General features: G+C 38.7%; 1 protein-coding gene across 2 annotated transcripts in view; it reads left to right on the plus strand.

The window, feature by feature from the left end:
• The window catches only part of RSU1 (Ras suppressor protein 1), a 102,085-nt gene that overhangs the window by 31,528 nt on the left and 43,962 nt on the right, over window positions 1-26,595 (plus strand). For both annotated transcript variants that reach the window (XM_036379039.1, XM_036379040.2), the window contains exon 8: window positions 8,834-8,966. In XM_036379039.1, the coding sequence (XP_036234932.1) occupies window positions 8,834-8,966 (133 nt within the window). The remainder of the gene's footprint in view (window positions 1-8,833; window positions 8,967-26,595) is intronic.

The raw sequence follows: 26,595 nt of genomic DNA on the forward strand, positions 1-26,595 counted from the left end.
ATTGGTGCTTGTTGAAAGCCAGAACACTGGGGCCCTCTGGACAACAGATCTGAGCACTGGAACAACTAATTGATACCTTACCATTTCAAGAAAAGATAGGTTTCTGATTTTGAAACTAAGGTAAAGGTGGATAAACAAAATAATTTGTTTTCTGGGACTGCTGATGTAGCAGTTATCAGTCAAGAAACAATAAAAAACATATAAGTAACAAGATAGGTTATGGAGAGATTATTTATATAGAAAAGCTTCTCTGAAAATCTGTGCATATTCTAATTGTGTTACTCATTTTTAAGGTTTAAGTCAAAAAAAAAAAAGAAAAAAAAAAGCCCAAAACCACTACACCCTATACCCCACCCCTTGTTATGTAGTTAGAAACCAGGCTGAATGCAAAGTATTTGATGGACGCTGCCGTAATTCTTGCCAAACTTTCCAAGATTGAGATTTGATCCTGCATTAGTTTTTAAAATATGTAAGTTCCACAGTCACTTCTCAGATAACTACAGTGTGTGGGGAGGTTCTCCTCGTGTTGACTGTACTCTGATTATAAGTACCATCAACATAATAATGATGTTTCTGTCAGCAGACACTTCATCTGTTGTGTCAGAGCTGTAGTAGGCAAGAGTACTGTAATTAGAGCCAATCTGAGCAAATGTTACATTTGTTGTTATATTTGGTTCATTTTATGTGTCTCATAGTACTTGAAGGTGGTTTCGCTCTTCTGAGTACTTGGCAACCTGTGTTTGAATGGGAGTTTCAAAGGTGCAGGGCAAAAGCAATACAGGGAGTCTTTTTTGAAGTCATTTTTTTAAATTAACTAGATTTTGGTCTGATAGGGACCCTTCAAAGAGAGAATGCTCTGTTGAATTCCCATGTAATTGAGAATCTCAGGGGAGTTTCTGATGCTGGAAAAAATGTGCAGTATATTTCAAAATAAATTGGGATGCTGATCCTCTAAGCCTGTAATACTTCCTGTGCTATTAAAGTGTCTTTGATGTTAAACTACTTTGACATCACGTTAATTTCCTTTGTTCCAAAAGCCATCTGCTGTGTACTGTGTTTCTTGGGTTTCTTCACTGGGAACACTTAGTGGTGACTGTAGGTCTGCCCCTTGGGATCCCAGTCAGCACTGGACATTTGTTACACATAGCAGTGAAGGAAATGGTGTTTCCAGCACAACATGTCACCTTTCAAAGAAAGAAATCAGTGAAACTTAGCTGTACTTGTAGGTCTTCCAGTAAATGGTCTTGCTCTTGCCTGAGGAATGTGGGAGAAATTAATTTAATCAAGTTGTAAGTAAGAAATAAATGTTTTTAGAATGTATTTTTAAAAATACATTTTGAAAGTACATTTTGAAGTAATTTCTTGGATTTTTGTTAAAGTGCTCATCCTTCTGCCCTTCCTCTTAGCTACCAAGACATTGGCACCAGCTGGGCTGGTGCTCTGGTACCTGAGAGCTGTGTGTGGTGGAGTTGTTGAAACAGCCTGATTTGTCATGTGGCAGTACAAGCCATTAGCAGAGTGGTGTTAGGTGAGGAGTACCTCGTGTGCTGCATTGAATAAGTTCCTGTTTTATGGCTCTCATATGTGAATGTTATTATTATTTACTCTTTCTGCTAGTTCTCCTGGTAAGGTCTGCTGTGTTGTGTGTTGTGATGGTAGGAGTTTCCAAGGCTTTCTCCTTGTTCCCAGAGAGTTAACCTCTCCTCCTATGTGGAAATGTGAATGTGGAAATGTGAGTTTGCCCAGCCAGGTTAGAGCTATAATCTGTCTGTATTTAATACCTGAAGTGTGGTTTAAGGTGGTAGTTCAGCATTTCATCCATCCTCTTCTCTTTCCCAGGGTTCATCTTCAGTCCTGGCACATTCTGAAGTGTCAGACTTTCCATTACACTTTGGTATAAAGATTCTGGCTGACCTTTGCTTTGATGCTGGAATTTTGTATAAACGTCTCAGGACTACATTCACTTTGTTTTAAACTCTCCCCTATGAAACATGCTGGAGGGCAAAATTCTCTTCCCATACAATTATAATAGCTGTAGCTGAGGCAATACCAGTTTACCCTGTAACACTTCACATTTACATCAGGGGTAAAGAATTCAAGACTTAGTTGGTCTGTTTTTACTTGATTTATTTCAGCTATGTTCCTCCTACTAAGAGTTGAAGCAAATGGAGTAGCTACTATGGTATCACAGTATGATCAGACTATTTAACCTATCAAAGTAAAGAGTGAGAGAACACTTGGCTGCTGATCCTCACTCACTCCATGAGAAGACAGCACTGGTGGTCTTTCTCCCTTGTAGATGGGCAGAGGGAGCAGCAGTGTTTCAGAAATAAGTCAGCTTAGTTCAGCTCGGGAGTAAAGAATGTATTTTGACAGTGATGAACCATTAGAACAAGACACAACTGGCAGAATCTCCATCTCCAGATGTTTTTCAGACCAGATGTTTTTCTGTTTGAAATGTGTTTGGAAGCTCTTCAGTTACTGAACTGACACAGATTTAATGTTCCGTGTATTCAGGTCAGTGCTGAAGTTGGGGTCTCATCTCCAAACTCGTCATTGGAAATCTTCATGTACATCTAAGAAGTTGTAAGAATAACATGTGATGTTGTTTTAACCTGTTTTAACTCCCTGAAAGTTATTGTAAAACTGAGGATGGACTTTGGCCTCAGTGTTTGACTTTCAGATTGCTCCCTCAGCCTTCTCTTACCTTGGGGCTTCCTATCTAACACTCACAGGGGAGATTGCAGGCATTCCCATCTGTGTGGTTCGGAGAGGAGCCAGGGGAAGACTTCCAGCCTGCTTCTGTGGGATGCATGCTCTGGGTTATCTTGTTTATTTGCATGTGCTGAAACTGATTTCTTGTTATCTGAGACTTGAACCTTTTCCCATATTATGTAGAACCGCCACAAATGCTATTTCAGGGTTCTCAGAAGAGCTGGTGACTTGAAGTGTTAGACCTTCTTCAGTATAAGGTTGTAGGGGTGAGAGGGCAGAAGTGTTGCTGGGATTGATCTTTTGGAGGCATTTCAGTCTAGTTTTAGATTTACTAAACTTAGTTGTTCTCTCTCAGGAGCTCATCAGTAAGCAAATTAGTATTTTTGACGTATGCTGTGGAGATGTAGATTTCTTTATCATACTGAATATTGACGTGAATATTTCTGCCAGTTCCAAAGAGATTGAGTCACACTGCACTTAGGTACAAGAAGACTTTGCTCTTTGTTGTCTCACTGCTCCTTTATAAATATTGTTCAAATCTTCTGTCTTCTGTTATTAATCCTTCAAAAGTGCTATGTCTTCAAAGCAGAAATTATCTTATCTGTTTATAGGAATGGTATGAGTTGCTGGTGTGCAGCCTTACGTGTGCTTAAGATTGAGGTAAAAATCATTGTCTTTTGATAATACTTTGTGGCATAGAAATGAGTATATATTTTCATTTTTTTACATAGGTATTAAAACATCATTCACAATTAATTGCTTTAGTATCTTTTTCATGACATAATAGTCATTATATTTCTTCTACCCCCACACTTTAAACAATCTCTCTCTCTTTTGAGACAAAGCAAATGCCACAAAAGTAATAAAAATTATAAGCCCTGTAGTGTAATGCAAATCTAAAACAAGCCAGGACGGACATATTTTTACATACAGCCTAAGTTAAAATTTAGTGCAGTGGATTGATCCCTTACTTAGCATTTAATAAAACAGGATTCAAAGGTATTTATATCTAAATAAATTACTAAAACTAATTTTGTTCCTTCTGTCATGTACGACAGAGAGTAAGACCTTTGCATTGTAAAGGGAAAGAATGTTTGAATTGCAGTCTTAAGAGGAATTGCTAAAAGGGATGTGTCACAGCTTGAAGACTCTCCTTGAGGTCAGTGAAGAAGAAGAGTCCAGGCTGGGAGGGGAGTTAGAGTATCAAGAGGGCACAGATATGAAACTCAACAGTATACAAGCTAAAAATTATATCCATTGATTTTAATGAAGCTCCACTGGGGATGAATCTAAACCATTCCAAAGAAGCGTTGATCTGGCATTTTACTGCTAGGATCATGTTTCTTATGCTGAATGCCAATGTTCAGTTCTCAAATGTCAGAGTTGTTTAATTACTTAATTTCACCTTTTAATTTTTGGAAGTATTTAAAGTGTTACCAGGGGGCATTCAAGTGAAAAGGACAAGCCAGGTGTGTGTTTCCTTTTGTATGTATTGAAGTAATGCCTATCTACACTAGTCACACCTTACTGTACCTCCAATATACATCCACTGGGTAAATATTACACACTCTGTATATCATCCATCACAAGAGGATGGGGTGCCTGTAGCTGTGTATGTCAGGGGTGCTTGCAGGCTAGGTCTAATGGACAGAGTAGCTTGGGAGGTCTGAAGGCACCCTTGGCCAAAGTGATGGGGAGCATTATTACTGGCTCTGACACTCTCTGTAAACACCACTGTGGGAGGCAGCATTTGATTTTCTATTCTAAGCTCTTTTCTGACCGTTGGAGGCATTTGAGCAAAACATGGATGTTCTAACAAACCACTTTTTATTTCAACAGAACTGCAGGAAAATAAGAAACATTAATGATAACGTTTAGCTCAAGTGCAGGATAGATCATTAAGACAGGAAAGTGTAGGTGCCTTCTTATCCTTTAAATATCTCTCAGGATGAAGTGTGCCCACTGTCATATGAGGTGGCCCTTCTGCCCACCCATTACTGTAGATGCTCTGAGTTCAAGAGGTGAAAAATGGCACTTTTTGTTAATGGATGGCCTAAGTTAGAACACGTTAAAAATAAAAAAATGCACACTTTGATTTTGCACTTGAATTCTCAAGAGTTTTGGTATAGATTATTTACTATAGCTCCCTGGTGGTAGCTAACAAGAGATTTGGGCAAGAGATAGTTTTTAGGTCTGCACAGCTGAGTGGTTGGGCATTAGGAGCAATTTGGTTTTGAGGTGGGGTAAACAAAGAAGTTAAATCACAAGGATCCAATCAAACTTAAAAGTTCAAGATCATCTTTAGATACAATGAGTACTGAGACAGAAATAAAAATGCCAAGATCAGGCATTTCTAAGATGACACAGAGGGCTTCTCTTAAAAGGCTTTTGGTCATTCTGTGCAGGTCATCCACAGCAGTCAGCTGTTAGATCTCTGCTCTTCCCTTTTCCAGATTCTGTTCTCTTTTCAGTGTCCACTTTGCAGTCTTCCTACTTGGAAATCTATATTTACTCAAGAAAGAGTAAAAAAAGTACCTGTTGGACTTAGAAGGTTGTTTAAGCATGTTAAACCTGGGTTCTGGGATGTATAGTTTTGATGATTTATTAGAATAATTTTAGAAGCAATCAGAAATAATTTAAATATAACACTTCTGTGCCCTAGGAAAGGGGCTGTGCTGACTAGCCTTGAAGGTGGCCTCCTTGCTTACCAGAGGCATATGACTGTGATGCCTTTCAGTGGAGCTGATCTCTTTCAGTATGACAAAATAACAAGAACTTTAAGTTCATAATGAAGAAATACAATTTTAGTGAAATGATTATGCCAAATTACAGAAATGATAAGTATTTTTAATAGGTAGTTGTGCATGTAGAACAAAACAGCAATGACCAATGCAGTCTCCTATCCTAATATATTTTGTGATTGAATCTTCAGTACTGGAATGTTACTAGAGGTAATTCTGTATTTTGCTTACCAAAAGTATCTGAGGGATTTGATGTGATCTGTGTAGCAGAACAGTATATAAATTTCTGAAAGCCCTTGGGACAGTGTTCTGCTGATGCTGCTGTCAGACAATAGGCATGAAGGTGCATCTGCCGTGGCTTTTTCCCTGGCTCTAGTGCTGCAGGGGTGGAATAACAGCATTTTCTAATACCGGTGTTGCCATAAAAAAATCACCTAGGCAAGGAGGCTTTTGGGGTTGGGGGATAGGGACACACGTGTGAGGTGACCAGTTGCTGAGCCACTCCTGTGGGGAGCCTGGTGCCAGAGCCATTGCTTCAGGCAAGTGTGATGGTCTCTTCCACACTGCTGGATTTGTCTTGTGCACTGCAGCAGGAGGGTCCCTGCAGTGCTCCTGAGTGTTTGGCAGCCCCAGCACACACTGTTCCTGAGATGTTACTGAGACTTTGGCCTTGTGCTTGGGACTCCTGGCTGTCCTGCAGCCAGTGTGGAATTAGGTACATGTGCCCTTGATTCATGGATTTTTTAGCTGTAAGCACAGAAAGGACCCCACGGTATGGCCCCAAGCACTGTATGGTGATGCAGGAGAGATACATTTCCGTTCTGTCTCATTTTTAGTTATGTGGCTTCTTTGTGCTCAAATGGCTTGCCTTGCATCAGGAGGGTTAGACTTCATTTCCTATTTAGTTCTGATGAGGTGGGGCACTCTCCCTGTAACTTCTTATCCTGCTTATTTTTCTGCCTCTTTCTATCCTTCATTTCCAGATGGAAATTTTGGTATCCAACAGCAAGATTTTTAAAGCCCTGGTTGCCCTGTCCCTCCTGTCTTCTGTAGGGCAGCCCTCCTTCACTCACCTGCAGAGAACATGGTGCTTGCTATGAGGACAGACAAGTTGTTCCCTTTCTCACTACCACGCTTGATTAAATTCTTCACTTCAAGTCCCTAGGCTCTCACTCCAGCTCTAGGTGGCTGGTGGGATGGGCTGCCAGGCCAGCTGCTGCTGGCAAGGCTCCCAGAAGGACGTCCTGGGCAGGGAGGGCTGGATTTTGGTGCGGATGCTCAATTTTTGTGCACCCCAGTTTCCTCTGTAATTAGATTAATTGGGGCCTCAGCTTCCCTCTGAAGGTGAAAAGAAATATTTGTACCTGCCTCCAGTGTGTTTTAGGAAAAAAGAGAAGACACAGAGATAAATAAAACTATTACATTGGCATGAGGGCCTACAGGTTATTCTGCTTGAGCAGTCTTGGTTTTGCTGTAAGATTCCTTAGCTGTAGTAGAGTAGTAATTATTACAATTAATTATGTTGAAATGGGCCATGTGGTATTTGAAATGGAAGTGGACAGGCTATACTGTAGGAATGGAAACATGCAGCAGCCTTCCCTGGATGGTAAATTTCTGACACAGCTTGGGACAAGAGGATTCAGCTGAGACCCCAGATACTGAGATTTTGGACACATGTGACTTATTCCTTTAAGCAGCATTGAACTTGACCTGTGATGGGGCCAATCTTGCCTCCCCAAATCTAACTGGTTTTTTTATAGTATACACAGATTGATCATTTTACCTTGATGCCTGACCTAGAGAGTGCTTGCAGTGTTGGTAGTTTTGGAGAGCAGCATACAGGATTTTTTCAGGTAATAAAATGGGAAATCCAATTTGCAATTGCAAAGCAAGCCCCTGAGTGATGCATAATGTTCCCAGCAGCCCCGGTCAGAGGGTTAGGGCTAATTGCCACTCTGGCTGGCTTCCCCAGCAGCCTCCGCATGAGATCTGGATGCTGAGAGCGCCGGCCCGCGCCTTCAGCCAGCACAGATTTAGACATACCACCTTCTAGCTTATTAGGTCCTCTTTGTCACAGTACTTAATCCTTTTTCCTGATCCCTGTTAGAACAGGGCTGCTGAGCCCCCTAATAAAGCAGAGGGGCGCACTGAAGCGTGCGGCGGGCGCTGCCGCCTGACTGACGGCTGTGGGGGATGCTCCTGCTGCACCAGCCTGCCACAGACAGCTGGCAGATGAGCTTGTTAAGGTAACAGTGACTCCTGACTCCCTCATAGGCTGGTATGAGATGCTTGGCATCTTTTCACACCGTTTAATGGCCTGTCTTTAATTGTGTTAACCCCTTTTACAAAGAGGAATACACCAAGGATTAGCTGTCACACAGAATGTGTAGCCAAAGTGAGCAGTGAGCAGCACGGGGCTTGAAGCAGCTCCCCTTGCCTGCATTTGCACAGACCCTTTCATTTTGGAAAGGTGTCAGGTTTCAGATTTCACCAACAGCTTGGCTCAGTCAGTCTTCAAAATTCTGTAAATATTTTTTGTTTTGTTCCCCATACTTAAAGTTTATTTTAGCTTATTGTGATTTAGTTATTGTTGATTTATGGGGGAGTGGTAGGCCTCTCTTCGTTGTAATATTCACCAAAAAAAAATTGAAAATACACTACAGATTTCTTAATTTGAAGAATACAAGAAATATTTCAGTGGCTGGGCTATCCTGGAATTCAGCCCTTTGTATCCATAGTCATGAGGGGTTTGAGTGGAGCACGTGCAGTTTTTGGGCTCGGTAAACTTTTACAAAATGAACAAAAAAGCCCCGAGCAAGCCCATGACAGATCTCTTACATCTCTGTCAGGAATCAGTAAAACTGCCATGTTACAAGAATGGCATTGTCTGTCTGCTGTTGTGAGTGTGTCACTCTAACCACAGATCAGAGTGGGATCTTGGTGTAGACAATGTTCTGGGCACTGGGAATGCAAAAAGCCCCTGGAGAAGGGATTGAGGAATGCTGTGCAATGCTAAGCTTCAGCAGAGCAGACTTCTACCAGAGGATCATTCTCCTTTCATTCCTGCAGATCATAGTGGAGCTAGTGAACAGATGCATTATCAAGTCACACTTTAAAATAATTTAATAAATAAGTGGGCAGAGTTCAACCCTGCTTTGCAGTGCATAGCAGCGCTGAAACAGAGTGGAACTGCATCTGTCATGGTGGGAACTACTATGTCCTTCTGTTTCTCCTTGCTGAGACTGAAATATTTGCTATTATTATAGTTGCACTCTCTAAAACAAATAAAAAGTTTTTACATTCACAGCAAGGTATTTCTTTCAAATTTTTCATGTTTCAAATATTTTTCATCTGATGTTTTATTTAATCTCTTTCAGGTAATTTGGATTTGACTGGTCAGAAACAAGTCTTCAAAGCTGAGAACAATCCCTGGGTTACCCCTATTGCTGATCAGTTTCAGCTGGGAGTATCTCATGTTTTTGAATACATTCGTTCAGAAACATATAAATAGTAAGTATTACATTATATATTGTAGCTGTGTTGTTTCCCTGTAGTGTGTTGGGCAAAGTGTTACCAGCCACGCACATCTTTCATAATACATGCAGTAACTTGGTATTCAGGACAAATATGCAAGCCTGTACATTTATATTAAGGAATTTTGCCAAGAAGAAGGTAACTGTCATGTAGACAAGTTAGAAAAGCACAAAGACTGTTTGATACTGTCCTGCATTTTTTGTTTATTTCAAAGAACTGTTATGTAACATGAGGAATGTGAAAGAACAAGTGTTACAAGCCTTTTGAGAAGTACTAATTTTAAGTATGTTCAGTATGGCTTTATAGATTGAAATAGATATTTGTTAATGCTTTTGGATGCAGGTTGTCATGTTGTGAGAGATAACCAGACTTTGAACATGGTTTGATCTGGACTAATTTGTGAAAGTCTACAATCTTAGTAATTCAAGTACAGGTACTAGTGTTTTCTTCAACAGTGTAAATGTGTGTGCTGGGCTTCTTCATTTTAATGCAATATTCCATGTACAAATGCTGACCATTCGTTTAGAAAATATTGTCTTTAATCATTCACTAAATTGTAATATTTGTTTTAAGTAAAGATCTCCATGTTATTCTTTAGATGGAAAGTTATTTTTCAGTGTCTAGCAACTATCTTGATGCTGTTTCCTTAGGAGCAGTGGGTAGTACAACCTGGATTGGAAAGTTAATTTTTGCATTTTGCCTTTATTTAAAAACTGTATTTTAATAATTCAGAAGCATTTCTGACAATCTTTTATATGGTTGCTGTCTGAACAAAATTACCGGAGAAGGGTATTCACAAGTGACAGTTGTGGGATTCCAATTAAGTAACTGAGATGCAAATTTCTGTAGGAACTAAATGACCCAACAATGGCTTTTGTAGGCTATTGCTCTTCATTTACAGAATTTTAAATGAAAAGAATCACAGATGGAAGAGTGGTTGCAAGAATCGCGTGTCTCAGAAGGGTGCTGATATTTATGCTGTGATTCGTGTTCTCAAGACAGATTTATTCATAGATTTAAGTAGGCTGCAACACCCTTCTTGCAGTAGTACTCTGTAGTACAGATATGGTGTAGGGAAGCAGCTGCCTGTCTCCTTGGACCATCCCTCCCACTGTTCATTGTGTACCTGCATCTCAGCTTCTTGATAATGCTTGGTAATTTTGTTTTGTATTGTCAGTTTTATATTTCTCTTTGCTGAGCAGTGTAGTTTAGGGACCCTCATGCACTTCTCTCAGGGACCACTCTAGGCATTGTGAAGACAGCGAAATTTTAAGGACTAAAGTGCAGTTTTTACAATTTGACTCACATTCGGTTTCTGGGGAGGGGCATGGGGGAAGCTGTTATTATGTATCTATAATTCTTTTAAAAAATTTAAAATGTCTAACTCTGGGTGTATTAAACTGCCCTGGCAACTTTCCTGGTGTAATCAAAATTGACAAGAAGGTTCTGTATTTCATCAGTTACCTCAGCTGTTGTTCTTTGTTCTAAGTTAGCCATATTAGGTTTGTTGTCTTACTCTTTGCAGGTGTCTTATTGGCTAATACTCTATGCAGTGCCTTATTGGCTAATGGGCCAATTTGGATTTTGTTCTCATTAAATAATTAAAACCTGTATAGTTAATGGTGTAAGCAGAATCAGACTCTGGTCATTCATAGGGAGAAAAATCAAAATCAGATAATCTTTCTGTGGTTCATTCATGATTTCTACTTTGATCTTAGAAATTTATTTCATTAATGTGCCATAATTTTTAAGGTTTAGTGACGGAAACCAAATGCATGGAGATAATTATGTGTCAATTTAGATTTTCAGCATATGACCATTTTATATTAAAATTATAAATAAAAAGTATCAGTATGATTTCTTAGAAAACCAGTAGTAACTTGTTTTGAGTCTTGATTTTCCTTGTTGGCCTGCCAAAAAGAGAGTTCATGGATTTTCCTCCTGAAAAAAGATTGTCCTTTTTATTTCCGGTTTCCTGTAAATATGTGATTGAGAATTACTGGGATGCCATGTCCTAAAGACATTCCTCTGCTTTCATTTGGTTTTAGGAGTTAAAACTCAAAAGCAGTGGCATGGTCTAGGTAACAGGTCTGGTAACATTGTTGTGCACAAAAGCAGATAGGCTGTACACTCAGAAGAAATTAAACTGGTTTTGTGGTAGAATTTTGATCTTTTCCTACTAATGACCATACAGCTTCTTCAACTGCCTTTTTCTTTCAGAGCCCTTGAACAGGTAGTGTGTCTTTTTCTTATTAAGCAAAACACAAGGTTGATAAGTGAACTTAGTATTTTTCCCTGTGGGTATCTAAATAAGGAAAGTCAAGTTCTTGAGTTTCATGTGTTTTATTGCTCATTCTGCCAAAATTAAAAAAAAATCTTCCAACATTTGATAGATCAAGACAGATAAACTTACTGTGAGGCAAAGCAGTAGGCTTTTCATTAAATGAATGATTGGAAAGGTTGCTGCTCAGCTAACCTCACTTGTCACACTGAGAAGATAGAACATAGATCAGCAGCTGACCATCAGACCAGTAGTTTGCTTTCAGGTACTGGAACATGTAGGCTCTCATAAAGCAGAACTGTGCTTCTGTGTGGCAGATGAATTTTGAACTCCAGAGAGAGAGATTTGTTTCCCTGTGCCCATTGTTTTTGCTAGCTGATTGGAAATACTGACTTTCCTTTTTTTACAAGTTTCACATTGTCTAGACTGGCTAAGACAGTGAGGGTAGACTTGCTCATACAGTCTCAAGTGCCAGGTTTCAGAGGCTCACCAGGTTACATTTTCACTAAGGGGCTTTTATTTTGTGTTTGCAATGGCTACAACTTTGTTTGCTCAGTTGCTCTTAACTTAGCCAGAAATCAGTAACTCATTAGGTCCTGGCAGTGCACTCACTTGCAGTCATGTAAATAACCCTTGAGATTTCTGCTGATGACTGGCACAAGCCATCACTGCAGTCAGTGTCAGGGATCTCCATTCAGATTCTGTGAGGTTGAACTTGGGAAGCAGCTACCAAGTAGATCACAAACCTCTTCTTTTCCTTTGTGAAATGTACTGGCTGTTTCAAGCATATTTAGTGAAAAATTACATCCCATTTTTAGCCTTGTCTTGGGATATTCATGCTCTAGTGATTAATTGATAAGTAGGGATGACACCCATGAGGGATGATTATGTCTAAAGATAAAATGTCATTTGTCTTGCATACTTTTACATTTCCACACTCCTGTTTTACATGGTACTCATGCACCAAGTATAAAACTGGAATTGCACTTTACTTCAGAAGCATGTTAACCATTGAGACCCTCAGATCAGCTCATCTTACTTTGTAGCTTCTTTCATTTCCTTTAATTTCCTTACCTTTCATGAGAAATGGTGCTCGGTGATTTTTTTTCAACCCTAATTTTTCAAGGAAGACTTGTGCTGACAAAAAGATGGGCCATATATTGTACTGGAAAATGTGTGTATAGGGGCTCTTAATTCTTAACAGGAAATTCAGCAGCTCTTGGCACTTTGCTAGCTTTTGTTGGCTAAAATACGCCCACTGCACATTTCATCTGGTGACAGCATCGTTTGGAAATAGGTCAGTTTGCCAAGTGTGTAATGATTCTTAATCTCTCACTGCTGTGTAACTTTCTGAAACTTTAGTAAGCTGAATTTTGGCTTTGATTCTGTATATGCTCAGGAACTGCCATTAAACTCGCTGTCTGATGTCATGATAGTGTTGAAAAGCAGTTGAAGAGCTTGCTTAAGCAGTGAGGGATAATGGCAACCTTGTCTCCTCAAAGGGCTTAACTAAATGTTTTATTTTTTATTCATGCCTTTAGTCAACTTTCAGAGTGACCTTTTTGTTGCAAGCATATTCTCAGAGGATCTTGTCTGTCTAGGATACTGACAAAGAGATGATGTATTGTGTGATTTAGTGGTCACAATGTAGTTAGATAAGTGCAGACAGACTTAAATGTTTGAATGTTTGAAAGAAAACAATGAATTAAGCTCCTATGAAGAATAAAATTCTAGTTCCTTAGGATGTTCCTTAGGATTTATATAAGATAATTATTGATTTGATTAAGAAGAGATAAAACTGAGATGTGCAATTGGTGCCAGTGGGTGGATTTGGTTGCTGGCATTTACAGCAAAGTTAGTCCAGAAAGCTGATTTTTGGGTACATTTCTGGAATTATTCATGTGCTCTTGATCCATCTTCATGTGGAACTTATTCTTTGCATGTTTGTGACAGAAGGAACAGTAATTTTGATTTTTATCACAGCAGAATCTATTGCAGACATCAACAGCTGATAGTGTAATTCCAGCTAAAACAAAAGAAATTGCTGGGTCCTGAGTGCATTTTTAAACTGTCCTTAAATCCAGCAATCTCCTTTTAACACTTTATCTAAAACTGTTGTTTCCCTGTTTGACCTCCATATTCCAGTGAGGCAGAATTACGATAGAACAGTCACACCATTTTTAAGTCTCTAGAAAGCAGATTTTCCCCACAAGGCAGTCAGTTTGGAGTCAAGAGGCTCAACAAGAAGTTGTGTGAAAGGAAGCAAGTTGCACTTTTCACAATTCCATCAGGAAAGGTAGTAGAAGAGCAAGCCATTTTCAAGACTGACACATGAACTCTTAGTGGAGGAAATGGTTTGACAAATGCAGTGCTGAGCATACATCACTGGACAGCATTGGAACAGAGGCTTCCCTGGGCAGATTGCTGAGCATTGTAATTGAAAACCCCATTTCATCAGCAGTGACAGTGTGGAAAAATCCACTCTTGATTCAGTCCTCTGTGCAGAGACAATCTCCTCAGCTTCTTGGGAATGAGTTGTTGTTCTGAACCCCACTATCATGCAGCAGCTGCTTCCAGGGCAACAGACACAGGTCGTGAAGCAGCAGATTCTTCTTCTGGATTACATTAATGAAGAGTATTTCAGGATTTATTTTTAACAACTCAAGGAGACTGGCAAGATACTCAGAGTAGTGCACTAAAATACAAATAGTATCTTGAGATAACTGGTGATCTTACTCCACAGTTGTTAAGCCTGTATAAGTCAAGTTAAGCCAGCTGCGTGGTTGGTGCTGTCCAATAATGTAAAGATGATAATCAGTAAAACCACCTATTGAGGAGTGGAAAAGAGGTCAAAGAAGTGAAGAATCCATATGTTGGTTCTTGGGAAGTACATTGGGAAAGTGGGAATTGGCAGCAGTTGATATGGAGGCATCATCAAGTTGAACTGATATGAAGGGAGATAGTCCTGAAATGGTGTTACTTGTGCAGCACAGCCTAGGACCTCCAAGAATCTGATTTTTTTATGCTGGCACAAAAAGCAGGAGTATTTAAACTGGGTTTGCTGATGGTGCAAAGCTAGCAGCATAGAAAAGAATCAGCATACCACACAGTAAGAATTAGCAAACAAAGAGGAAGGCTTTGCTGTATCAGTTACAGGCGAGCCACCAGTGTGATATGCTGGAGTGAGGGGGAGAGAAAGATAAGCACAGTCCCCAGAGCTTGGCTAAAAGAGTGGAAATTTTCCAGTACAGAAAAGGAAATATTTCGCAGTTGTGGTCATCATGTTCATAAAAGGTGAATTCAGGCAGGTACAGACAAAGTGTGAAAACATAATAGGATAGTGAAATGAACAGATATTTATTTAGCAAAGTCAAGCCTGATAACAGAGCTTATGGCTGTCATTGGAGGGGAGAGGAGAAAGAAGAAATTTTATTTAAGGCATTAAAAATTAGTGGACATAGGAACAAATATGAATAAGCTGGTCAGGTGTATATTTGATGGGAGGTCTCTAATTATTAAGGGAGCAAGGTAATAAATAACCTTCTGACAGAAATAGTCTTCCAAAAGAAGAAATGAAGGCCAGAATCTTGTTTCAGTGAGCCCCAGTCAGTTGGGCAGGAGTACATGACGTGATTACTTGTGGCAGAGGACAGCGTCTCTGTGATGTAGGCAGACCTTGCATTCACATCTCCTGATAGTTGAGTGAAAAATTCTGATGACACCCCATATATATTCAGATAACTGCAGAGTGCCACTGATATTAAATTAAAGGAGGCAAAGCTCTTTTTTATGTTACTATGAAGAAGAATAATTATGCATATTCCTCCATTTAATAACTTGTTTAAGTAAACATGTATGGCAGTTTTGTACAGTAATTTATAATTACTGACAATTTTTCATAGCTTAAGAATTGTTGTTATATAAGTTATATATTCATTAGGAAAAAATCATTTGGGGTTATGAAAATCTTACTGACTTTTTTTTGCACTTAGGCTGTAGAGATACCTAGAGAGAATGCTTTTCTTTGGCTAAGTAAAATGAAATTACCCAGTCATTGCTTTTCTTTGGCTCAGTAAAATGAAATTACCCAGTCATTGTCTTATCTTGTGATGGTACCAAAAAGAACTGGGCACAGTTGATTTCAGGTGTAATATCAAATTATTTGTATTCTGTACTTCTTGGGGGAATAAAGATCATATAGAAGAACACAGACCAGTCGCTTGAAACATCTGTCGATCAGATTCAGCAGAGCTCAGTCAGACACCTCAGCTCTTTGTGTGATCCACAGAGGTCAGTAAAGACCTAAAGAACTTGGAGAGTTTCAGTCTACCCTGCCTTGCTAAGAAAGACAGGCCATAATAAATGCATTTTACCTTCTTTATTTTTCTTTGATTTTGTCTCTAGTATTCTTTGGTAGTTTGTGGATGCAGTGGTTAAACCCCAGACAGCAATTCAGAAGCACACAGCTGTTCACTCCTTCCCCTACACCCCATGGGATGGAGAGGAGAATCAGGAACAGAAGAAGCTTGAGTTAAGAGCAATTCAATAATTTAAACAAAGTACATACAAAAATACTACTGAAATTAAAATATAATAATAATAGTAATGAAAAAAAGAGAAGAATAAACCCCAACACAATTGTTGCACAACACAATTGCTCACTACCCACTGACCAAGGCTGAGCCCATTCCTGATCAGCAGTCAGTCCCTTTTGGCCAGTTCCTCCCAGTTTCTGCCCTGGGCATGGATGTTCTGTGGTGGGGAATATCCCTTTGGCCAGTTTGGTCAGCTGTCCCAGAGGTGTTCCCCCCCTTTCCCCAGATTCTTGTGCAGCTCCTCGTGTTCAGAGCATGAGACACTGAAAAGTCCTTGGCTCAGGGCAAGCACTACTCAGCAACAACCAAAACACCAGTGTTACCAACATTATTCTCATCCTGCATCCAAAACACTGCACTGCACAGGTACTAGAGAGAAAATTAACTATACCCCAGACAAAATCAGGGCAATGGAATAGAAGTTTCATGCATTAGTTTTCTCTTAGATGCAGCTCTACAAATACTTCTAGAACCAGTATTCTCACTGTTCCTAGAGGGATTGCTCATGTTCATACACTCACAGCAGGCACCATTAGTGAGCACCTCTTTTCCCTCCTCATTTGCACTCTGATTGTCCTGGGCCTGTACAAGAATTAAGGTGGTGTTGTGTGTCCAACATTCCATTACTGGAGCTCACTTAAATATTTCAGTGACTTTTTAGCCTGGCATCTTTCACCATTTGACCCCTGACGTGGATGTAACATCTGTGCCAGTGGTAGTTGTGACCTCATTTATTTGAGCATGGTTTCAAAGACTGGGTAAAGGTAGTGGAAGAAAGATGACCTCAAATGATCTACATTAGGTGGGAATCTCTGAGATGCCACATCTCCTGTGAAGATGAGCTCATGACAAATTGAGCTTCTCTCAAAGGATGGCAAGAAGCAAGATCCATCATAGCTGAGAAGTAAACAAGTGTTAATAGTCCTGATTCACATATTTTGATCACGTACCAGTAAAAAAATTTAAATTTACCAATAAAAATCTATTCTCAACCTGATGTGGGGAAATATAAAAATGTCATCTATGTTTGCTTCTGTTGTATTGAAGACATGGTACTGTATATTTTATATGAAAATGCTGATTTGTATTCCAACCACATGTTATATTTATTGGCTGTATTTTAAAAATTGATAAATATATTAGTACATTTTTTTCAATAGAGAAAATAGATGACTCAGAGTCCTGACATCTTTAGACAACATTTACATGCAAATCTGTAACTCTTCCCTAAAGAAGAGCTAACTGGAACCCATGTTGAAAGATAAACAATAAAACCACTGTCTGTATATTTTTGTTTGTATATTGCTAAGACGGATATGTAATAAAACCAAAGCTATCACTGTTGTATCTGACAGATATAGATACTGCACATATAAATATTGGTGTAACTACTGATTCTGCCGTTCCCTTTGATATGAACTTTATATAAAGTTTAGAATATTATGCAGTAATCCATTTGCCATGTCAAGGATGATAATCTAGAGTTTGTCACAGGGGCAGACATCTGGAGCTGTGTTAGAAGTGAAATTGGAATGAAGTGAGTGAAGTGTAGAAGCTGAAACCAAAGCTAGGGAAACGGTAGTAGGGTACATGGTTTGCATAGGGAAACAATGCAAAGTTGCATCAAACTGTAGGGCAAGGCAAGATCAGTAGCTGAGTTAAAAATCAGTGGTTATTATGATAAATCCGAAATGAGTAATAAGTAGAGGTGTACAAAAGAAACTGGAAAGCAGCGGAATCAAGGACCTGGCCTAGAGAACAGGCTCTTAGACCCCCTAGAACCTTGGGGTATAAGCAGGCAAGCAGAGTGAGATGTGCAGGTGCAGGCAAGTGGCACCTTGGGCAGGAAAAATGATAGAGGAGATTGAAACAAGTTTCTGCAGTGGGAAAAAGGGCCAATCCAAAGTGGGATCTGTCTCTTACCCATTGGAGAGACTACTTATAAGTATCTGATTATGATAAATCTGGGAAACTAAATGGGCCCTTTTCTGAACTGTGATAGATTATTAATGACAAGGGAAGGAAAGTCATGTTCTGTTATGCTTCTGTTCAGTGCAAGCTGGGCAATAATTTAGGGAAGATGAGTTATTTCTCAGTCCCTCAAGTAAAAGCCTGACCAACATTTTGTTGTGAGAAATGGTTTTAAACATCCAAGCCTCTGGGCAAGCACCCAGAAGATTTAGAAGACTTGACTGACAGAGTCTGGACTCACCCAAGTTCTGTCTTAATTAAATTCTGTGTCAATGAAAGACCCAAAAAGTGACAGAAGTACTAGTTAGTATCTTTACAGCATCAAGGAAGGTGAATAGACTAATTGGGTTATTATGGACTAGTTTACTCTGAAATTAATTTTGGGTTAAATAGTGAGGAAGAGACATGGGATTCTACTAGTGATGATACAAAGAAAGTGACTGTAATATGAATGTCATTAATGCTGTTTAAAGTACGACTATGATTTTGAGAATTTTTTCCTAAAGAAATACTAAATATTATAAATATTGTATGTTTGGTTGGTCAAGGCAACTCTCTAACCATAGAATTTTATGAGGCATTTAGCTTGTACAGCTGCACAACATTGTCACTAGAAAATGAGCACTGCATAATTTCAATAAAACATTAGGAAGAATTATCAACACCCTCATAGATCCTGGGAGACAATAACCAAAGAGAATGTTTCTGGTGAGGTACACAGAGATCTGACCTGGAGTCATTAAATGTTCTCTTTGGGTATTTGGAAGCAAATACACGGTTGTTTTTGATGACCTGGAAGTTGGTGAAAGATAACAGTGAAGGCATGGGCTGTCCTGTGTGATTTAATGAACTGTGCCTATACACAGTGTATTTAAAGCAGCTTAATGAAGAATTGTTTATCTGTGTATATGTATATTGTGTGGTTAGGATTACAGGAGAGATAAAAGCAAGCGGATACATCTTCCCAGAATGCAGTCAGCCCTGAAAAACATTTTAAGAGATATAGCCAAAGTGCACTATCAGCTCACAGTTCAGTGTTATATCTGAAAGGTTTGACTGAATTCAGTATCAGCCCCAGCTGATCTGGTAAGTAGTAAGTTCTTATTCCCATACTCACTAATCTGACATCAGCTGGGGTTGATGCTGAATTCATTCTGGTATCAGTAGTTTTAAAGGGATGTTAAAAATGTGTTTAAATATGGACACCTTGATTATTTGAGAGCAGAAGTAAAGCAGATAAGGAAAGGAAAGCAAAGTACAGCTTTAGGGCAAGCTTCCAGGGAAAGTAACGTATTCATTTTTCTTTTATTGTGCTCCAGTTGCCTCAGGATGCTTTCTGGGAAGTTGTGTTTTAGAGCAACATCTCAGTGTGAAGGTTATTGTATGATCCATGATGGATTTTAAGTCACTCTGTGTAGTATCCAAAGGTAATGATCTCCTGCCTGATTTTAGACTTCACCAGAACTGCCACAGTTCTGGTGGCCTTGTCTCCAATAGTGTGTTCTGCTGCCCTGACTGCTGTGGGCATGGTGAGTCCGTCATCTCCAATGGATTCAGGGGGTTCTCTCAACATTTCTGGGGGGGCTTGTTGCCAGCCAAAGGCAGTATGTTCAAAATAGATGCACTTCAGAAATTCGGCTGATACCCTTTGAGGGTAATACACGTAATCTTGTTTGGGTTTTGTTTTGGTTTTTTGGGTTTGTTCTTTCTGTTTGTTTGGGTTTTCTGTTGGTTTTTTTGGTTGGGTTTTTTTGGGTTTTTTTTTTTTTTTTGGTATGTGTTTTTGGTTTTAGTTTCTTTGGTTTTGTTTTGTTCTGTTCTGGGGTTTTTTTTTATGTTGGAGAGGATATTGCAGGGACCAGAATTTGGACTTTACAGTAGGTAAAAAAGAATAGAGCATTTTAAAGGAAATCCTTGAGACAGCAAGAGGACGAAGAATAGATTGGAACTGGCAGACAGAACAATACTAGTTGAGGCCTAATACCACTTAATAAGGTGTTTCTGGTAAAACGGTGCAGCTGACAGTAAATAGTGGTCTCTTAACCCTTTGTAGTCTTCAAAATTCAGTTGATTTGCTTTCTTGTTTTCTTCTTCAGATTGGTTCTTTATAACCAAACAAGAAGAGTTACTGCACACATTTGCTGGTTTTATTTGAGAAATAAATTTAAAAGTGGCGCTTTTATAATCAAGCAGATCTGTCTGCAATTTCTATTCTCTACACAGTCATATCTGTTTTATTGCATGCTGGTTTTTATTGAACTCCAGTTTCTTCCTTTGGTTTCACATTATTTCAGGGTTTTGTGTGATCTTTAGCAATTTTTTAGCCTTCTGGTGAGGGCTATCAGCTAGATGGAGAGGCGTCCCTAATTTTATGATTGCCTTTATCAACCATTTATCCAGTGGAAGGCTGAGGTTGGAATTATTCTGGTATAATTTGCTGTAGCCACTTATAATACAAGCTCTGATAAACTTCTTAAAAGCCATGATTTTATTTTAACAGATATCGCTGTCATCCTGTTCATATGCACTTTTACAGCCCTGTACACCTAAAACATTCCACAGTGTGGAAAATGGTTATGATCAGATTTCATTTTAAATTCATGTCATTAAAATTAACTTCTTTTTGAAAAGTATAAGCTGAAAAGCAAGAACTTCTGCTGGATGTGACACAGGATTTCTCAGTCCTGCGTTTCCTCTGACCAAACAAGAAATGCCCCACTGTTAAAGCTGGGAGTAGTCAAATTAAGGTCCTGTGTAGGCAACACCTTTTGACTACAGCTTTGGATACCTCTCTTTGTATTCTGTACCCAACCACTTTAATTACTGAATCCTAAAAATCTGTTATACTGAAATTCAGTATCAAATATGCCAGGAAAAAATACCCTGTAATTTTTCTTCTATATTACACTTGATTGGAAAAAGAAGTTGAAGTCTAAAGTGAAGTGTGCAGGAGCATGAACAGTAAATAGGATCACATAGTATACTGACCATTTCACTTGCTCCATCTCCACCACAGCAATAATAATTAATGCAGGAGTATTAGCCCTCTTCATAGTTTTGCCACATGTTTTAAGAAGCTGTCTCCAGTGCTGAATGTAAATAGTAGCATTTGTTTCACTGAATGTGGAACAGTGATTCCCTAAATCCTTTTGGTTATGCGTAGTAATCTTTGATCAGGTAGGTTTTCAATCCTATGAAAATACATCTTGTACAAAATTGCTGTCACAGGATGGTAAATACATGCAGAAGCAAATGGAGGAAATCCTCTATACAGTGCTGTAAGTATGGTTCCTCTTGGTAGGAAGAGGATATGCTTGCTCTGTATTCACATGTGTACCCAGATTGCCACCTCTCATCTGCTTCAGTGTCTACTTCTGGGGTACTTTCTGCACATTAAATGTTTTGGGAATCATCCAAGGTAGGAGAGCAGGATCCAGAACTCTTCAAAGATGTATTGCAAGAACCTGCTACCTACAAAGACTCCAAGGAAGAAGATCACAGTTCTAGAAGAATAGAATTTAGGCATGAATATATGTGTGTCAGTTTTGATTCTTAATGTAAAAGGGATTTTGCTTAAAAAAGCTGCAGCTCTTAGAACATGTGTTTTAGTCACCTTTCAACTGGATTCATTTCCAAGCTAAATTCCAAATGTGAGTTTTGGGTATTGGGATGTTCTGTCTCCTGTTCATTTCTCCAAAATTCAGATTTACACTATTGTTGACTTTTAAAAAAGAAAAGGTATGCAAGGAATGACAGTGCTGATCCTAAATATAAATTATATCAAGCAAATTGATGGAAGAGAAAATTACCAAATCAACCTTTTTTAGTCTATATTTTATGGAATATCTAAATCTATGTTTGGCAGTAATTTACTCTTGCCCATGAATTTCTGACAGTTTCGATTCTTTGGTCTTATTAATCAAAGTAGTCAGCACCAGAGCAATTTTTATGAGACTCACTAGTCATAAAAAATTTATTATCAGATAAATCAAAGAAACAACTAGCATCTTAATAGGGTGAACAAAGTGGCATGTAAAAGATCACTCAAGACTACATGCTTTTGACACTTGTGTATTGCATTTAGTGCTGGAGTCAGATGTTCTGCTTGCATTTTCATTAAAATACTCATGACCATGACACAATTGCTGCCCTTAGTACAGGATGTTTCTTCTTTTTTATATATACCTACATACATTCATATATATATATATATATATATATATATATATATGTGAGTGAAGCAGTCATGAGAACAGAGAGTCACTTTAGGCTGTCCCTGTAGTGAACTGAGCACCTCAGGAACTGAGACAGTTCACCAAATAACTAAGCCATGCTCTTGAGGCCCAGAGGGGACAGGCTGGGTCCGTGGGCACCACTCTTGCTGATGCCAGGCTCCTGTGTCCTCCAGCTGGTGCTGGCTCTTATGTGACCATGAAGCAAGGGTTTTCAGGGGCTGATAGGGTGGGAAAGTTATTTTGGCAGTTCTAGTCTGAATTACCTCCTTGAGCTCAGTGCCTGGCAGCCAGCACTAGCCCAGAGAGCAGCGGTGCAGCCACAGCAGAGGTGGCCCAGCTGAAGCAGGTTTAAGCTCCAGGGGCTGGTGTAAGCTAATTGGAAGTCTGTATTTTTCTTGTGTGCAGAAAATAGGGGAGGGAGGAAGTTCCAACAGCCTGTGTTTCACATGTATCTGGTGATGCTGAAAATACACAAGTCTCATTAATGGAATTCTTGTAGGTAGCTTTCATATGTTTTGTGTAATAAAAAAATAACTGAAGGGAGATTGAATTTATTCTGTGTTAATAACAAGAAAGGATGTTTCTGGATGGCTACCAAGTGATGCAGAACTGTGAACAATACAAAAGAAACCCTACTGTTCCCTATTCCACTCAATGCATGCTTTCCCAGCAGAAACATATTTAACTTCAGCATTATGTTTTCCTGTGTTTGTGGTCCTAAGTGTGACTGAAAATAAGGCTGCCTCTGGGATGACCCGCTTACAGAAATGCTCTTGTCTTGTAGCCTTTAATGTTTGCCTCACTGGTCTGACTCCAGTTAAGTGAGTTATGGCTGAAAATAGTTGCTGTGGGTTCTTCACTTTGCTGTGTATGCAAGGTGTAAGGGAACTAGATACAGTTCTCTTATTTCTCTTCCAGATATAGCTTTAAAAATGTGGTTTTAAAACATACTGGTAACATCCAGTAGTCAATGCTAACATCTAACTGCAACTGCACATTTTCTTTTTTTTGTTGGCCTACTTTCAGTTTAATCTGTGTGAATCTTTCTTGAAGAGTAGAATTTTATCTTCTTTTTTATTCTTGGGACAAATCGATAATGAGACGTGGAATTTCTAACATGTTGTATTTGTCATTAGCATGTCAAAATAACAAACCATCTCTGTGTACTTTTATGTGGCTGCTAATCAGTAGTATTTGCATTCAGAATAGAAAGAACTAATCTTCTCTAGTCTTGATTTTAAGACAGACTGGGGTTTAGACTGGTCCATGTTTGGGACAGCTTTTTGGTAGAAAATAGAAAACTACATTAAATTCAGTGGATTAAAGGCTGTGATTTGAACAGTGACTTAGGAGACTTTCTTGAAATACATGTATGGTATGAGTAGATTTTTCCTAGAGTAAGCTTGGACGCATCCACTGGATGAATAGTTGAGTGGGCATTTGAGTTTCAAGTCCTTCTTTAAACTGGAGAGGTATCCAGAAGCTGACAAGGTGTGGGATAGAATCCCAGTTCCATGTCTGTCACAGATCTCATGTAAATTTAGTGACTTTACAAAGATCTCAAAACAAACTGTCTTCACCTCAGGGCCATAACCTCCCAAAAACTGTACCAGTAGACAAAGATGTGCATGGATTTGCAGTGGAGAATTGGCAGGTCAGATGGCTGCTAAGAAATCAGCCAGTCAGTGCAGACCAGCGTTGGAGCACACAGTTCTGTTTGTTCTCTTCACTGGGAACCCTATTCACTTCATTCCCAGTGTGAAATCTGCCTAGCCAGGGCTTTGTTCTCTATAACTTCACCAGGGTTTTCTCAAGTGCCATAGACAGGACAAAGGCATAAAGATCTACTCTTCAGCACACAGAGGTCAAACAGAGTTTAGGTCCAAGATCCCACAGCCCCTTCCATGGGACTGACCACTGATGGAAAGAGTCAAGAGCTGCTCTAATGTGGAGAACTTGAGGGACAGATGGTGTTTTCATTTTCATGAAGTTGTCTCTTGTACCTTGCATTTTTATTGGAGGCTGTTGAGGGTGGAATGTGTTTGGCATATTTGGATACTTGCTCTGCCTGACCTGATGCATCTGAGGTGGCCTCTGGTGTGATACTTCTGCTATAACTAGGAGGCATGGTTCCAAAATAGTTGTACAAACTGGTACATCAAATTATGCTATATTGCCTACAAATTTCTTCACTGAGCCATTTTGCTTTTGTTTGTTTGTTTGTTTTTTAATTAGTAATGTTGACTCCTTTGTTTGTTGGTTGACTTTAATTTGCAGTTTCACTCAGGAATTGAAACAAAATAGTTCTTTCTGCAGGTGAAATTCTTGCAAATTCAGTCTGGCATTTCACAGTTTAGGTTTTGATTAATTTGTTTACTTTTTGCTTCAGGTTTGAGACTATTCTGTAGATGCATACTATAATGAGACTACTATACTACTACTATACTACTATAATCTCTTCCAGAAAGGTTGATTTTTCCTACTTTCCTCTTTAAGTACAGTCCTATTCACTTGATGAGATACTACCAACTAGATTGCCCTAGAGGTCAAAATCTGGCTGCTAATGGTGTATCAATTCGAAGTGATTGACTGCATAGATTCATAGCTTTGGATGGGGCTGATATGTGTTTAAGCATTGCAATAATCTGTACATCCCACATTGTTCTATGGAGGAGAGTTTGCAGGTAAAGTTTGTTACCAACCAACCTGCAACCCACAGATGCATCTTATTAGACCAATGACAGTGACTTGAGCAATCATAAATATTTTGACGCTTCAGTTTGCAAAGATAAACAATGGCCTTTTACATGCTGGTGTTGTGTTGGGATGCCCATTGAGTTATTGCTGTACTGATCGTTGCTTCTTTTTTAAGTATTGCACTACTTTATTATTTTTTAGTAATATTTTCTTGTCAGCATATAAATGCCAGACATTAATTGAAACTTCATATTCCCTTTGCTTGGCAACTCCTGTATCCACTAATTCATACAATTATTCATCAACCTAGTTCATTGCTTCATTAAGCTTGATGTTTAGTTTTAATACTCTGAACCTTGGTTTGCTAGAGTTTCCCTGTGGTCACAAAGTAAGTAGTGTGAGTCATTTTCATTATTTCCTCACTGAAGAAGGTATTAGCATTTATGTGTAAGAAAATGAGACCCTCGTATCAAGGGTGAACATTAGTAATCCTGGTTTCCCTGTATAGGACTGATTTGTGATATTAGATAATACGAGGATGTATTTCACACCAAATCTTCCTCTCCATATGTTTCACAGACAATGGAGCAGGGAATCAGAAAGGCTGCTTTCACTTAAACATTTGTACATTGGCATGGGAATATATACATGAGCACTGAAGAGAATATGTATTCAAAAAGTAAGGATGGATTAAAATGAGGTGAAATACCTCCTGTGTTTCTGATAAAAGGATAGAGGTAGATTTCTAAAAGGTTTATGTGTTCGTGGTGTATGTATCTCCACACACTCACCTGTCTTTAGATATTCTCCCACTTTCCTGTATACATTTGGTTTAGTGCTGAAATTGCCTGTTGTTCAGTAAATGCATCCATTAAGTCAGTTCCAATTCATTCTTTACCAGGAGAAGGGTAGATTTAGAAAACAATGAGCATTGAAGTGCAGAAGTCTGTTTACATTAAAATTTTTTAAAAATGTGTTAAAAATAAATTTGTAAAAATAATATTCATAGGTAAAATACTGAGATTATCAAAATTAATCATGGGATGAACTGATACAAAATGTAGATATTGCAGAATCCAAATTAGTATATTCATGAGGATCATCATAAGTTATGTAATTCTAGATACACACATACTATGGCCTAAAAATGCATTGTAGGTTTACAACTGACTAGCTGTTTGATGTGGCAGAATGTAGTCTTTGCATATTTATTAAAATTATTCATAACTGGTTGCAGTCTAGATGAACTGCTCTATTCTTATGTCTTGCTTCAATACCTTTTCTTACCCATTTTATCATGACATTATATTGGAAATCTTTCTAAATTTTAGAATGATCCATGGGGCATTTTCCAAAACCCCTATCAGCATCTGTTCAAAACATGTATTTGCAGTTTACATTTAAGAATACTTTCAAAAGGTTTAGTAGCAGTACATGTTTTCTCTATATAATTGTTTGCTGTTCTTTAAAAAAAAATGTTTTATTCAGATGAAAAAGGGATATACATTGAAAAATTAGGGCTATGCATTTAATTAAATTATATGCGCTTATCCATTCTTCAGCTTACAGCTATAAATTGGTTCTTTTAAAAATAAATGGTGGTGAAACATGTTTATAATGCATTTTTATGGCTTACCCACAGATGTCCTAGCAAAGTTACAAAAATCAATTATATACCTATAGAGTGTGAGGTGTCTTACACCTCCCCCAAGCTTGCAACAAACTTGCTGAAGTAAAAGAAGCAGGATGGGGAGGCTTTCTACCAACATGATGGGCAATTAGAGTGACTTTAAGATAGTCACAGTTACCTTTTGCTGGTGGCTGGT

This window comes from Molothrus ater, chromosome 1, assembly GCF_012460135.2.
Source record: "Molothrus ater isolate BHLD 08-10-18 breed brown headed cowbird chromosome 1, BPBGC_Mater_1.1, whole genome shotgun sequence".
Classification (NCBI taxonomy): Eukaryota; Metazoa; Chordata; class Aves; order Passeriformes; family Icteridae; genus Molothrus; species Molothrus ater.